The sequence below is a fragment of the Mustela putorius genome, unplaced genomic scaffold, assembly GCF_011764305.1.
Source record: "Mustela putorius furo isolate JIRA1106 unplaced genomic scaffold, ASM1176430v1.1 tig00000785_pilon_pilon_pilon, whole genome shotgun sequence".
Classification (NCBI taxonomy): Eukaryota; Metazoa; Chordata; class Mammalia; order Carnivora; family Mustelidae; genus Mustela; species Mustela putorius.
The window spans coordinates 11,741,395-11,757,074 of NW_025421480.1; the positions used below are offsets into that span (position 1 = coordinate 11,741,395).

A 15,680-nucleotide genomic window follows, 5' to 3' on the forward strand; every position below is an offset into this window, starting at 1 on the left:
TTACATAGTGTAGGTCAAACACTTATTAAGGAAGTTCAAAGATGAGGTGGTCACCATCGCTTCAAATTCATCATATCCAACATGGTATTTACCGTCTTCTCCTCAGGCTGGTCCCCCATCTTCTCACCATTCTTTCATTTTCCCAAGCTTGACATCTTTTTTTCATCCTTGACTCTCAGCAATCTGGAGGGGAACCCGAAAGCCCTCTTTACAATGTTTGTAGGTGTTTTTGATGTAAATACTCTGGACATGGCCCATTGCAGATAGTGGCTACTTTTGTGCTGCTGTGGCAAAGATGAAGAGCTCCAGCAGAGACAACATGGGCCAGCAAAGCCAAAAATCTTTACTGTCTGGATCTCTATAGAAAAAGTTTGCCAACTGCTATTGTGTCTCCAAAATAGTAAAATAATAACATGGTAGAATAATTATCTCTAGTCATTCCTTCTATCCATCAAGATGGGTTCGGGGAAGAGGTAGTCTGAGGGGGCAGTGTGTGAGATCATGCATGGTCTTGAGGTAATTTTTTGGACTTGGGTTTTTTTTTTCTGAATGAGAGGAGTGGTGTGATGTAACTTGCGTTTTTAAAAGAAAACACTGGCTGCTATTTAGAGAATAGACCATAGAGCAGAAAATAAGGAAGCAGAGAAATCTGTTGGGAGGCCAGTGTTACAATCCAGGTAAATCTTCGAATCAGGGTAGTAGCTGTGAAAGTGAGTTCACATTTTGGATACATTTTGAACATGGAGCTGACAGGATTTGCTGATGGAAAAAGGAGCTCAGATGAGTTTTGGATGAATAAGCAGTACCAAAAGGGGGTCTTAAGTTGGAGCTTGAGTTATTGAGATCACATTATACCACGTTGCTACATAAGGGATTTTAAGAAGAAAATTGAGACTTTAGCAATGTCTGTAATTTTTTTTTTTTTTACTTCTTCTTAACCATATATGTTCCATGAGGAAAAATTCTTTGTGTAAAATAATTTTTCCACTTAAGCAATGTATTTCATTTTTTTAAAAAAGAATTTATTTATTTGAGAGAGAGAGAGAACATGCACACACGCAGGGGTGGGGAGAGGCAGAGGCAGAGGGAGAGGGAGAAGCAGACTCTGTACTGAGCAGGGAGCCAACATGGGGCTTGATCCTAGGACCCCGAGATCATGACCTGAGCCAAAGGCAGATGCTTAACCGACTGAACCACCCAGGTGCCCCTTAAGCAATATATTTTAAAATAAATCTAGGAAAACATAGAAATGTTTCTAAAATAGGGAGTTTTTAGAAAAGGAAACTATAATAAAACCTTAGATAAGACTGTTAATCCTGTGATTTGGTGGCTTAAAAAACAAAACACAAAACACCTATTCAAAAATTAATTTTGGTGGATTCAGTTCCAGCATTTATCCCCAAACCCTTAAAGTATAGTTTCAAAAGTGTACAAGTCAATGTTTCATTGTACTGTGAATAAATTATTACTCATATCTTTTGTGTAGGTTTTACTTGTAATGGACACAAGGACAGAACAGACATTCATTTTAAAAGTAAGTAGAATTTGTATGCTTAATGAATTTAGGCATTTATCTTTAAATTATGCTTTTGAAAGAAAAAAAATTTAATATTTTTTCCTGGGTGTTTGGGTGTTATATTATATTTGGGTGTTATATTTGTGGTGATCTATATTTATTTTACTTTCTGTTCTTTATCAGAGTTGATAAATACAGCATACATTTAAAAAGAGTTGTAGGTCATAGAGTATGGAGGTAATAGTTTGAATAAGTTGAAGACTCTTCCCCTGCTGTTTAAATATATAGTGTTGTGTACTTTAAACACATCTCTAATACATTTTGTATTATTTGTGAAGATTGCGCACAACTGTACCTTTGATTATGATTATATCCCAAAGAGCTGTAATTTTGCCTGTAAGTCTCTGTTTCAGGTATTTGGGAAAGTTATCTATATCCCTGGTCCTCTCTCTCTCTCTCTTTTTTTTTTTTTAAACTAAATTCAATTTTATTTCTTTGTATAACAATTTCTAACTAAATGAACAAGGAGAGAAAAAACCCTGGATTTGTAATTTCAAAATTGAAATGGATTGTGACAGGACCTATTCTAAAATATCTTAATTGAACAATTCCCACAGCATCTAGAAATAATCATTCAGATGAGTTTTATATTTCTTTTTCAGATACTTTTTCTTTTACTAACCGCATGGCAATAAGTCACATTGACATATACTGAAATGAATTTCTTTGCACGTCTCCTTTATCACTGGCATTTCCCCGGATCTTTAAACCAGGCTTTGACACCAGACGCTACCCACACCTTGTTCCTTTGGAGAAACTTAAAGTAGTCTTTATACTTTTTTGACATTAAATTTTCAAATCGCCTGTTTAATCTAGGAATACCTTTTGTGTCTCAGAAATTTGAATCATCTCACAGTGTCTACTGCTTTAAAGGTAGAGATAGATAATATATGTAAAATAAAACTTAAGAAAAGGTCATAGAGAAATAACTGTGTGTCATCCTGATGACTTAGTTTGAGAGCATCTCTAATAAAAACACTGACCCACGTAATTGATTTTAATGGCAGCTTTGTGGCATCTTCCGTTCTCTGGATTCACGCCAGATGCCATCAGCAGAGCCTCCAGGGACTGAGGGGCATAGAGCAGCAGATGAGTGGTTTCTCTGAAGCCCAGAGTAACTCGGATAGATTAGTTTGGTTGATAAACACAGAGCACAGCAGGCTCCAAAGGCAACTGAGGGTACAACTGACCTTTTTGTTCTCTGTCAGGGTCTAAGGAAAAGCAGTGAATACAGCAGGAACAGAAAGACCATCATCCCCCGCTGCGTGCCCAACATGGTGTGTCTGCACAAGTACATCATTTCTGAGGAGTCCGTGTTTCTTGTGCTGCAGCACGCAGAAGGTTAGTTTGTGGTTTAAAATTGTTTACAGAGCGAAGAGTGTCATCTCCTTAGTTTTTCAGTGTCTGTAATGTCCTTTTTTTTACTTCTGTCATTGCATGGGCAGATAAAACATACGAAACCCATGTAAGAAACCGTCCTCTGTCCTCCATTCTCTTTGAGTTGTCAGGGAAAATGACAACCCCAGGTGAACAGGAGGTTTTATTTGAACTACAGTAACATTCTTAGATACACATAACGACTTACTTTCTCCTAGAATTGAGCTACTGTGATGAGCACGTTAAGGTGAATGTGTGCTAAAAGAGCTAGGTTTTATTTTAGGGATTTTATTTTGTTCTCTGTTCTCTGCTAAAAGGATACATTAATGTTAGATAACGAAAATAAAAAGCATCCCCTGAAGAATTAATTAATTACCTCCTTTTTTAGAATGCATGGGTATTTGCTTAACATTTGACATTACCTAGTTATTCTGATCTGGGTTTTTACGAATACAGCCATTGGCATCACATATGGGTACAAAGCAGAGGCCTGGTGCTCTGCCGTCAAACTATTGATGAAATTTCAGCTCATGGCAGAGGGAACAGGTGGCAAAAAAGTACTGTTTTGATTTGGTTTTGCCCTTTAATACCTGAATTTAAATAAATAGTCTTTTATTTAGAATGACTGAATATAGCATATAAATATAAATCCACATAATGAATATAGGCTTTTGGCCTTAAGAGGTATTTTTAAAATAGTGAAAAAATTTCAGTTATTTCTCATGTTTCACGAAGGTGTTATTTTTATTTTTACATTACTGAGAATAAAGAACTGTTGTGTTTTACTAATAGGCATGACATTTGAATTTAATGCATTTTTCCCAGGAAAATGAGTCATTGCTTCGTGGAATGAGGTCTTTATGATAACTAATGCAAGATTTTTGACGGGGGCAATAAACTATTAATATTGTTTATTATGAAGTACAGCACAAGATAACTACAGATGGAGGGAAGACCTCCATATGTAGTATTTAATAGGAAATTCAGAAGGGGCTCCATGGTCTCTCAGGTATTAAGAGAGTTAATTGCGTGTGTGAATTGGATAACTAATTCACCTTTGTTCAGACATTATAGACAGCTTTTATCTGAGGATACCAGTGCATTACAGACATTATTGAATTAGAGGTCATGTCATCTGATAGCGAAATACAGCCACCTCTGGTGTGGAACAAAATAACTTGCGTAGTAATAATCCATAATAATTTAGAACAAGGTCAGTAGGATGAATGTAATTATAGTCAATATTCTATTACCCAGTGTGGATTATTCATGTTGGAGATTATCTGTGGCAAATTTTCGATTCTAGTTTGCCTCTGCTGTTGGCAGCTTCTTCCTGCTCATTCTCTTCCTTCTCCAGAACACACTTCAGTTTTTCTTCTGCCATCTTCTCACTTTCTCTGATACCCCTTAAAGCTGATATTTCAACTGATTTTACTTTAATATTGAGAAAATCTTTATAATCTTTTTGAAAGCCATGTGTCTAGATTTAGATTATCTTTACCAAGCTTCTTTTCCTTTATTGTTGGCCTCAGCTGGCTTTGAATGGCTACATGATTTTGAATTTCTCTTGGATTATTTAAACTTGGGGGAGGATCTCTTTTTGACTGTTGATTTCAGGTGTCTGCTGCTTGATTTTTAAGATTTTATAACACAAAGATATTATATGACAGTGCAAGTAGGAACTGTACATTCATTTAATATTCAGCAAATTTATTGAGCATGTATTATGTACTAGACTCTCTCTTTGGTGAACAAGACAGCAAGAGAGCTTGCCCCTTTGAATCTTACATTCTTGTGATGAGTTTTCAAACAGAAAACCAAAAGCTTGATAATACTGATGAATAATAGGGAGTGCACTGGTCTCTAACAAAGTGAGCTTTAAAAAAATGAACACCTGGGGAACTACTTTAGATGAGGTAGTCAAGGAAGCCTGCTCCAAAAAGGCAACATTTAAGAGGAGTTTTGAATGACAGAAGAAATAACCATTTGGATGAAATTGGGAAGCACATTCTAGGTACAGGCATCAGTGTAAGAAACCAAAAGCAAAAAGGCAAAAACATGAACAAGAAAGGAGACCATTTGGTTGGAGTGTAGTAGGTGAGGGCAGTCGTGATCTATGAGACTCTAGAAATAGGCAGGAGTCTTCTACTGCAGGGAAAGGACTTTGACTTTTATTCAAGTGCATTGGGAAACTAGTGGATCTCTAAAGCAGTGGCGAGATCTGATTTATGTTTTAAGAAAGATTGCTCTGACTTTTGTATAAAGGGCAAGGAATAGTAATCAGTCAGTGCATGGTCTAGAGGCGTTCTGGAGTTCTAGCTGCTATGCTTTGAGGGTAGGCTCTGGGATCTGTGATAGATTCTAAGTCAGGGAGAGAAGAATATAGGCAACTTTTTTGGCTTTACCGTGAGCAATCAGGTGAACTTTATCATGGGCGGTTTGCTATGTTTTACATAGTCGTGTTTGTTACTAATGTGAATTAGAAGTCGTGCATATATCATACACACATTGCTTTTATATGTGTAAATAGCTGTTCCTAAAAATCAGTGTTGAACAGTTGTTTTCTCTTTTATGAATGCTTGAATATTTATGATGTGTGACTTTAGCTTCCTTATGGTTACAGGACTATTCAAGATTCAGGTAAATCTCTCAGACTCATTTTCCTTCCACTTTTAATTCATTTAGTCAGAAATATATTGGTGCTTACTGGGATACAGGCTCAGTTCTAACATGGCAGTGAACAAAACTGATGGAGACTTTGCCCACGTAGAGCTTAGCATCGAGAGGCAAAACCAACAATAAGCAAATACGTGTCAGATGGAGATAAGTTCTGTGGTGAAAGTTAAATAAAAGAAGGGGAAAGGGGATGCTGAAGGGGTGAGGTGGGAGTTACTGTTTTATCTAGAGTGGTCACTTCATTAAGAAAGGGATGTTTGGCCAGTGACCTGAAGAAAGTGAGGGGGGAGCATTGTGGGTATGTGAGGGAATAGCATCTCAGCAAGGGAGAACAATTAGACTTGGAGCCAAGAGTGTGGGTGACATATAAGAAATAGCAAGGTTACTGTGGCTGGAGCAGAATGGGAAGAGCTTGGAGGTAGGGAGGCAGGTGGGAAAATCCTCTGTGGTCTTAATAGGCCACTTTAGGAACTTTGACTGTTTTTTTGTTTGTTTGTTTATTTTTTAAGCACGATCATGGAGGGAGGGATTCAGGGGCAGAGGGAGAGAGAGAATCTCAAGTAGGCTCCATGCCCCAGTGTGGAGTCCAATACGGGGCTTGTTCTCACAACCCTAAGATCATGACCTGAGCCAGAATCAAGAGTCAGACCCTTAACTGATTGAGCCACTCAGGTGCTCCAAGAACTTGCTTTTTCTTCTGACTAGATAGGAGGTGGTTGAGGGATATTGAGCAAAGGAATGACAAGATAGGGATCGCTCTGGCTGCTTTGTGGAAAATGTAGTCTAGGAGGGCAAAGGCAAAAGCAGGAGGCCAGTATGAACATTTTTGCAGCAATCCAGTTGAAAATAATTGTGGCTTGCATAAAGTGTTAGTGGTAGAGGTGGTGAGAAATGGTCATTAGATTCTGAATCTATTTTGAAGTTAGAACTGACATGATTCTGCTTTACATGCCTGCAAGGTTTTCGGCTCACAGAACTGAAAGAATGGAATTCACATTTACTAAGATGGGGAAAGCTATCGGAGGGGTGGATTTAGAGAAAAAATCAGGGATTCAGTTTTGGACCTGTGAGTATGAGATGCTTCTGAAATGTCCGGGTGGCACTGAGTAGGCATTTGGATATACCAGGCAGGATTTTAGGAGAGAGATTGAAAATGTTTATTGTTCCTATTAATGAATCCCTTATTTTAACTCTGGAGAAGACAAGGTGAGAAAATAATTGTATTTAGTGCAGGCCACATGTATTATTAAAACTTTGACTTCCTAAGAATAAGGGATTATGTCATTTTCATCATCTGTATCCCAGCATTTAGGAGAATACTTGGTACATAGGATACATAGAAGATGCTCAGTGTATAATTGCCTGATACTGAGGAGGTCAGAGAAAAGGTGAAATGCCTAGGTTGGAAGGAATGCCTGCAAGTGTGGATACACCAGATAGGCAGGGGATGGGAAAGAGTTTTGCACCAAGTCACTTGGGGACTCGAGGGGTGAAATGATTCTCTTTTTATTAACTGGGTTTTTTTTTTTTCAAAAAAATTTATGAAACTAATATATAAAGTAATATTTTTGAACTATGTATAGAAGTATATAAAGTAAAAATAAAAATTCTTCCTTCTTAGTCACTTTAATGCCCAGTTCCACTCTCTAGAAATAGGGGAAAATTTCCAATGTGTATAAACATATACTTTCCACATGTCTGGTTAAATAAAACAGATCTTACAAATTGTTCTATGGCTTGTTTTCTTCCCCATCTTAACAATGTACCTTCGACAGCTTTCCTTGTCAGTACATATAGGTCTGCATTAAGACCAGTGTAGTGGTTAGAAACAAGGATTCTAGAGCCAGACTACATTAGTTTGTGTGACGTTGGGCAAGGTGTTTAATGTTTTTGTGCCTCCATTTCCTTATCTATAAAATAGGGATGATAATTATTTACCTCATACAGTTGATGGGAGGATTAAGTAGTTGATCTATGTAAAGCACTCAGTGCCTGGCACCTGGTAAACTGTGTGTATTTCCAAATGTTGCTCTTGCTGTTTTGAATAAGGAATATTTGGTTGTACTGATACTATAATTTATTTAACTCCTCCCTTAATAATTGGTATTTAAATTGTTTCTAGTACTTTTTCTTGTATATCTGTGTATTTTTGTTTTCTTTTTTGAGAACTATTTATAGCATGCATTTCTTGACGCAGAATTGCTGGTTCAAAAAATGATTTTGATCATTGTTCCAGCAGTATTTTATCGTACATATTAAAGTCAAGTCCTAATTCTGGTCAAGCAAATTTAACAAATATTCTTTGCAGTCTTTCAGAAAACCAATAAATTAAAATTTAATAAGAGTTTTTATTAAACTTTATGAATTGTGGATTTCATTAGCTTAAAATAGCTAATAGCTCTAAGTTTTATGTGCTTCAGTGAGGCTTATAAAGGTGTCATTCATATTTCTGAAGTGTTAAAAATTATAAATATGGGGGCTCCTGGGTGACTCAGTGGGTTAAAGCCTCTGCCTTCGGCTCAGGTCATAATTCCAGGGTTCTGGGATCGAGCCCCACATCGGGCTCTCTGCTCAGCAGGGAGGCTGCTTCCTTCTCTCTCTCTACCTGCCACTCTACCTACTTGTGATCTCTGTCTGTCAAATTAAAAAAAAAGATTATAAATATGTTAGGTATTTTCTACTTATATTTTGAGAGATTTTTTTAAAGGATAATGTTTTAATGTTATAATTATAACATTGTAATTATAATTGTAATAATAATTACAATTATACTGTGACATTTGTGTAAGTTTGTCTATTAGGCCTGATCTTAATTGATAGAAAGTAAAACACACTCAGCTTTTGTGGGTTAGAAATGTCAAAGGACATTTCTTAGAAGTTTTGTGGTTTTCATGATTTTGTCATTGAAAAAAAGTATGGGATAGGACCAAAATTTTATTTCCATAGTTCCATATCAAACCTTAAATTTAACTGGGCACCCAGCAAAGAATGGAGAAGGGCTAAAACAGTTTCAGTTTTTGAAAAATGCAGAGTTTTTATAATTCATTCTAGGGTACTTGTTTAGGTTAGGAACAAATGTTATGAAGATAGTGCCAACCATCACATTTAAGAATTCTATGTAATAATGAGAAGAATAGAAATTAAGGGAGATGACATATTTGACTAAACAAATTGGTCAGCTTGCTATCATTCAGTAAAAGCAAGTTGCTGTGAAGATGGCATTACACAGGCTTATAGGAGAAGATTCTGGGATAGCCTATCGCTAAAGGAGTTTCACAACATGTATCAGAAGCATTAAACATATTCATGCTTTTTGATCTAGTCTTTTCATTTCTGGAATTCTGTCCTGATGAAATTATCAAGCATGTTAAGTACTTCATGTAAAAGTACATATTATTTTAGTTATAAAATAGTAAAAGATTGGAAACATTGTAAATGTCCAACAGTAGATGAACATGTAAATACCTCCTAATGTCTGTCACATGGTTATGCTATATAGCCACTGAAGTTCATGGTCTCATGAAAATTAGAAAATGTTTATGATGTGATGTTAGTCACAAATAAAAAGTCTGGAAATAAATGTACAAATAGTTAATAGTGTTTTTTAAAAAATATTTATCCATTTATTAGAGAGGGAGGGAGAGTGCTTGAGTGTACTCTCATGAATGGGGGTAGGACAGAGGGAAGAGAGAGACGCCAAGTGGATTTCCTGCTGAGCATGGAGCCCAGTGTGCGGCTATATCCCATGACCCATGAGATCATGACCTGAGCCAAAATCAAGAGTCAAATGCTTAACTAACTGAACCACCCAGGCACCTGTAGTTAATAGTTTTGTGTTATTATTGTATTTGTATTCTATTATTATAAATAGATTTGTATTATTTTGAATTTTTCTCTTCTGTTCTTTTTTGTATTTAATTTTTTTGAGACCATATATTTGTTTTAAAGCAGAAAGGAAGCATGACCCAAAATAATGATACTAATATTTATAGACTCTTATTCTTAAAAGATTTTCAAACTACTGGGAAAGATGTCATCTTTTTATAACCCGATTTAATAACTATTTATTTAATACCTATTATTTTACATGCTAGGCAGAATCCTCTCCTTGTAGTTTTTTTTTTAATATAATTTTTTATTTTTTATAAACATATATTTTTATCCCCAGGGGTACAGGTCTGTGAATCACCAGGTTTACACACTTCACAGCACTCACCAAAGCACATAAGACCCTGTAGTCTGGTATAGGAAATGGTAAAAGTATAGAAGTATGAAAGTAATATTACCGTGAAACAGAACATTTTAAATGTTGTAAGAGGGACTGAGTGATATAAAAGATTCAGAGAATCTGAATCCACTGAGGGCATGTCAGAAAATTGGTAAAAGAAACCAAATTCCTGAGGAACCATCAAGAATGGTTAGGATTTTCACAAGTAGATATTGGAGAAACTAGTAAGAAAAAAAAATTCTTTAAGTGGTAGGTATAGTTTGAGCAAAAGCCCAGCATTGGTTATATTTGGAGGAATCCAGTTCAGATGAATCATTTGGTGAGTTGAAGGGGAGGACCGGATCATAGCTTGACACATTGTATTACTGAGGGGTTCAGTGCCTCTGTAGAGTTGGTACATACATTATTTAGTAGGTGGAGGGAATTTGGGTTCTTGAATGGAGAAATCATACAAGTCTGTGCTAAAATGGAAGATTAGTGGGCAGCAATTAGTATGGTAGAATGATACAGAAAGGAATTAAAGCAGGGATCTAGTTGCAGCTATAAAGTTATTCCAAGAAGCAGATTGACTAGAGGAATCAGTAGAAGAGGAAGACGGTGTAAAATATTATGGACACATGCTGTAGGACTTGGAAACTTGCCCAAAAGAACAAGGGAGGAAAAATAATCTAAGATTGGCTTGAAGGTCAGAAAGAGGAAGTGATGGGGGAGAAGGAGGAGAAAGAATTTAAGGACATTGAATTTTAGTATATGTGCTGCCGAAGCGAGCACAAAGGACATTGAATTTTAGATTTCAGCAGTTCATCCAGGTGAACTTGGCCTAAGAATGTATGCAACTTCTCTTAGAACTTTACTGGGTACTGTTTCTTGCTGTTATTGGAACTTTGCAACTGCAAAGACTATCTACTTTGTGTTGGCACATCTCATTCTGATGAGTTATCATTTGAGTTAAAGCAGCACTGACTTGAGTGCCCGTCACGTCGTGCACACTGTTTAGGCAGTAGATACAGAAAGATGAAAAAGATGGTCCTGTCCTCACAGTCGTCCCCATCTAGGAGAATGGAAAACAACACACATTGTTTCAGTTGGACTGCTTACAAGAATCCCAGCTCCGGGTTCAGGCTTTATTGTTAGTGTGTCACAACAGACATATTTGTGATAAGAGGAATGTGGCTATTGTTGTCAAATGATGAAGAAAATGATGGAATCAATGCATAGCTTCTTTTGTGAGTTTCAAAGATATATATGAACCTTAAATTTTATTTGAATATGGGGAAATAGGAAACACTAAGTATAATCTAGTCAGGACAGAAAGTTAGCTAAGAAAAAGAGGGAAAAGTTAAACACCATAATGTCCAATACTCCTAATTATTGTCAAAATGGGAGAAGATTATTAACTGGGTCACAGGGAGAGATGTCTCAGTATCTTAGGATTAATTTTATGACAGTTATCCTTTATTATACATTTACTTTATAGTAGGCACAGTACTGGGGCTATTTACTGAGTTCCTCTAAATGAAATGAAATGCCAAGTACAAAAGGATTTTTTTGGATGCTTCCACTAACCTTTTTATACATATAATTGACTGTCAGAGATTATTTCTCTTAAGATTGTTACCCTTGGTATAGGATGCTTAATAAGGACATTAAAAAGGTGCTGGGGGAAAAAAGTTGCCTTCTCCATGTTAATAGAGGGATTTATTTTTAACACATTATTTCCCATTTTTGGAAGCTACAGTTAACATTGTCACAAAGTATGCATCTGCAATTATCGTTTATAAGATTTCTAGATCAAATTTAACTAATATAATACAGTGAAGCTTTGGTAGGTTTTTGATACTTAGAGTTATTTGTTCAAAGATTCTAATGAGCAAAACAGGTAGAGTTTTTAATGGTTAACATAACACAAAAAGAAAAGTAAGGGGAAATAACTAATAAGTATTCCTGGTAAAGCATTGGCTTCCTTTATGTTTATTTGATTTCTGTGAAATTGATTTTTTAAAAGATTTTATTTATTTATTTATTTGACACAGAGAGAGATCACAAGTAGGCAGAGAGGCAGGCAGAGAGAGAGGGAGAAGCAGGCTCCCTGATGAGCAGAGAACCTGATGTGGGGCTTGATCCCAGGATCCTGAGTCATGACCTGAGTTGAAAGCAGAGGCTTTAACCCACTGAGCCACCCAGGTGCCCCTGAAATTGATTTTTACGATTTTACTTTTCCATAGGTTTCTTGTATATCTCAGAATACAGAACCAGAATTACAATAGTTGGCCACATTAATGGCTGCCCAATCAATTTTCCTCAATTGCTTTACTTGGTCTTCTACATATATGATGTATATGGGGGGGATGGGGAAAATGTTATTAATATGTCATTTACAATGGCATAATTATATACCTGATGCTGTATCTCCCCTCTGATCTTGGACTGGGCATAATATAGAATATTATGGAATAATATTGTTGATTTTTACCCCGTATAGTCTATACAATTTTAAGAGGATTTATTTATGTATTTCCACTTGGCCAAGGGGCCATGCTTCAAAAAATTATTACATAAACAGCTCAGAACGTAATCAGATGTTTCAGCAGCTAAATCATATTTAAAGCAGTGTTCTACTGTGGGATTTCATATTAGTATTTGTTAAACTAATTTCAAAGGGAAAGACAGGTTGTCATTTAAAAGATAATTGGTATCAGGAGATATGTTTAAAACTATACTCAACAGTCAGCAATAATAAGAAAGCATTTCATTAAAATGCTTGTTTTACAGCATACTTGATATTAATGGGTATCATTGTCTTGCATTTGGTTGATTATTGGAATGCTCTTTGTTTTTCTGAGGGCTTCAATAGGTAACCATTACTTTGGGGATCTTAAAAATTTTTTTGGTTATACTTGTTCACAGGTGGCAAACTCTGGTCATATATCAGTAAGTTTCTAAACAGAAGCCCTGAAGAAAGCTTTGACATCGGGGAAGTGAAAAAATCTACACTTACCAAAGTTCACCTTCAACAGCCAACTTCTAGTCCTCAGGACAGCAGCAGCTTTGACTCCAGAGGAAGTGACAGTGGAACCATGCTCAAAGTTCTGCCGTTGAAGACTAGTCTTACTCCAAGCTCTCAAGATGATAGTAACCAAGATGAAGAAGGCCAGGATAGCTCTCCAAAATGGCCAGATTCTGGCTCAAGTTCAGAAGAAGAATGTACTACTAGTTATTTGACATTATGCAATGAATATGGGCAAGAAAAGATTGAACCAGGGTCATTGAATGAGGAGCCTTTCATGAACATTGGAGGGAGTGGTGTTGATACCAAAGTTACTGAAAGCTTCCCGGCACACCTTGCCGCTGGCAGTGACAGCCCCAGCACCCAGCAGATAGCTCGTGAGCTGAAGTTCTTTGCTGGAGATGATGATGTAGAAGCAGTTAGTTCTCCAAGAACGTCAGATTCCCTTAGTAGATCTAAAAACAGCCCCATGGAATTCTTTAGGATAGACAGTAAGGATAGCACTAGTGAACTGCTAGGCCTTGATTTTGGAGAAAAACTGTATAGTCTAAAGTCAGAGCCTCTGAAACCATTTTTCACTCTTCCAGACGGAGACAGCACTTCCAGGAGTTCCGGTGGTAGTGAAAGCAAGGTAGAATTTCTAGCTCAGGACACCATTAGCAGGGGCTCAGATGACTCTGTCCCAGTCATTTCTTTTAAAGATGCTGCTTTCGATGATGTCATTGGCACTGAGGAGGGAAGGCCTGATCTTCTTGTAAATCTCCCTGGTGAACTGGAGCCGACCAGAGATGGTGCAGCAGTGGGAACGACTAAGTGTCTGCAGACCGACATAGGCATAACTGAAAGTAAACTGTTGGAAGCCCCCGATGTTTTATGCCTTCGACTTAGTATTGAAAAACGCCAAGCAAGAGAAGAAGAAGGCACGGAGGAATTGAGTGATTCCTCTGGCCCTACATCCCAGAGTCTAGCCGAGAAACACAATGCCCAGGGGGATCTTGGGATGTTATTTGTAGCAGCTGCTGATCATAGTAGTTCAGGAGACATGTCTTTGTTACACACCGATTCTAAGTTCCAAGGACTTGGAGTGGTGGAGTCGGCGGTAACTGCAGACAACACAGAAGAAAGCTTATTCCATATTCCTAACCCACTCTCAGGTGCTAATGAATATAATGTAAACACAGACACTTTAAAAACTGAAGAAGTATTGCTGTTTACAGATCAAACGGAGGATTTGGCTAAAGAGGAACTGACTTTATTTCAGAGAGATCCAGAGACTAAGGGAGAGAGTGGATTAGCCCTAGAAGGAGACAAGGAAATACATCAGATTTTTGAGGACCTTGATAAAAAATTAGCACTAAACTCCAGGTTTTACATCCCCGAGGGCTGCATTCAAAGATGGGCAGCTGAAATGGTGGTAGCCCTTGATGCTTTACATAGAGAGGGAATTGTGTGCCGCGATTTGAACCCAAACAACATCTTATTGAATGATAGAGGTCAGGAACTTTTGCAAATGCATTTCTTTTTATTCGCTGTTGCTTCCAATTAACTGAGTAGGCGTTTTATCTTGTAATTAGTATCTTCATTTCCTGTCTAGAGCTTCATTATCAGTGCGGCAAATTCACCCCCAGTAATAGCTTCTAGTACTTAATGATGCCATTATTCTTAATGATACTGTTTTTAGCTACAAAAGGAGTAATTACAGTTCACTTCTGCAGAAAATGGAAGAGAAAAATGTTTTGATTTCTCCTGTCGTTTTGTTTTTAGGACACATTCAGCTAACGTATTTTAGCAGGTGGAGTGAGGTTGAAGATTCCTGTGACAGCGATGCCATAGAGAGAATGTACTGTGCCCCAGGTTAGAGCAATCTCCTAAAATGTTTCACTTGAAAAAGTAGTTCAGCAGCTCTCTTTTCTTTGCAGAAGTTGTGTTTTTCACTCACAGTTCACATATGTATTGGATTTGAGTATCTCTTTAATCCTCCAAAAAAGAAAATTTGGAAATTAAAGCATTGTATATTCCAATAGAGGGGTGTGTGTGTGTGTGTGTGTGTTGTTGTTGTTGTTGTTGTTGTTAAACAGGTTTGTACTTTAGAACTGACAGTGCAGTCTGTCTTAGACATGTTGTAACTTCTTAGTGTTTAGAAGGACGTTTAAATACCCCAAACCTCTTTAACTGCATGGTTTTATTAAGATAAGAGTGGTAGCCGACAAAGGGGGTAAAATGGATAATAAAAAAAAGTAGAATTAAAAAAATGCAATATTGTGACTTCAATGATAAGCCAAGCTGGGTTTGTAGAGCAGATTTTAGAGTTCTTTTCTGTATCTGAGACATTTTAGGAAGCATGTTCTTCTTGGTTTAAAATAGCCAGTTTAGCCAAATATTTGACACAGTAGGTTACTGTATTGTCTTTGTTTCTTAAAAATTAGAGATTTATTTCTGGGGTGTGTTAGATCCTTTGCTGGTAATGATAGGTCATTTAAGCATCTGAATTGGATTTAAGTTAGTGTCTCTGTCAGTGCAGATGGGGCTATATCTGAACCCAAAGTTTGTTCACCTTTTGCCTACCTTTTAGCCTCTTTGGATGGTCTAAGTTGCTTCACTTGTCACCCCAATAGCTTTCAAAGGAGGTTCAAACTGATTATGTTGACATGATCTGCTTAGTTGTTGATTAATACAGTATTTAATGCTTCCTAGCTAACCAGCGTATTATTGATGCTAACATTGCTTCCCTGCATAATGGGAAATGATTATAATTAGGATCGAAAGAGCTATATTGTTTTTAGTTACAACCTTCATTGTTAAGAATTATTTCTGTA

General features: G+C 36.9%; 1 protein-coding gene across 11 annotated transcripts in view; it reads left to right on the forward strand.

Annotated features, from left to right (window-relative positions):
• Positions 1 to 15,680, forward strand: part of RPS6KC1 (ribosomal protein S6 kinase C1) — a 173,514-nt gene that overhangs the window by 127,581 nt on the left and 30,253 nt on the right. For 10 of the 11 annotated variants that reach the window (XR_006608017.1, XR_006608018.1, XR_006608016.1 and 7 more), the window contains 4 exons: positions 1,487 to 1,534; positions 2,785 to 2,917; positions 12,765 to 14,357; positions 14,629 to 14,718. Coding sequence is in view for 8 of the 11 variants with exons in the window: in XM_013049201.2 (XP_012904655.1) it covers positions 1,487 to 1,534; positions 2,785 to 2,917; positions 12,765 to 14,357; positions 14,629 to 14,718 (1,864 nt within the window). In the remaining 3 variants the exon portion in view is untranslated. The remainder of the gene's footprint in view (positions 1 to 1,486; positions 1,535 to 2,784; positions 2,918 to 12,764; positions 14,358 to 14,628; positions 14,719 to 15,680) is intronic. The other variant, XM_045084718.1, reaches the window with a different exon arrangement.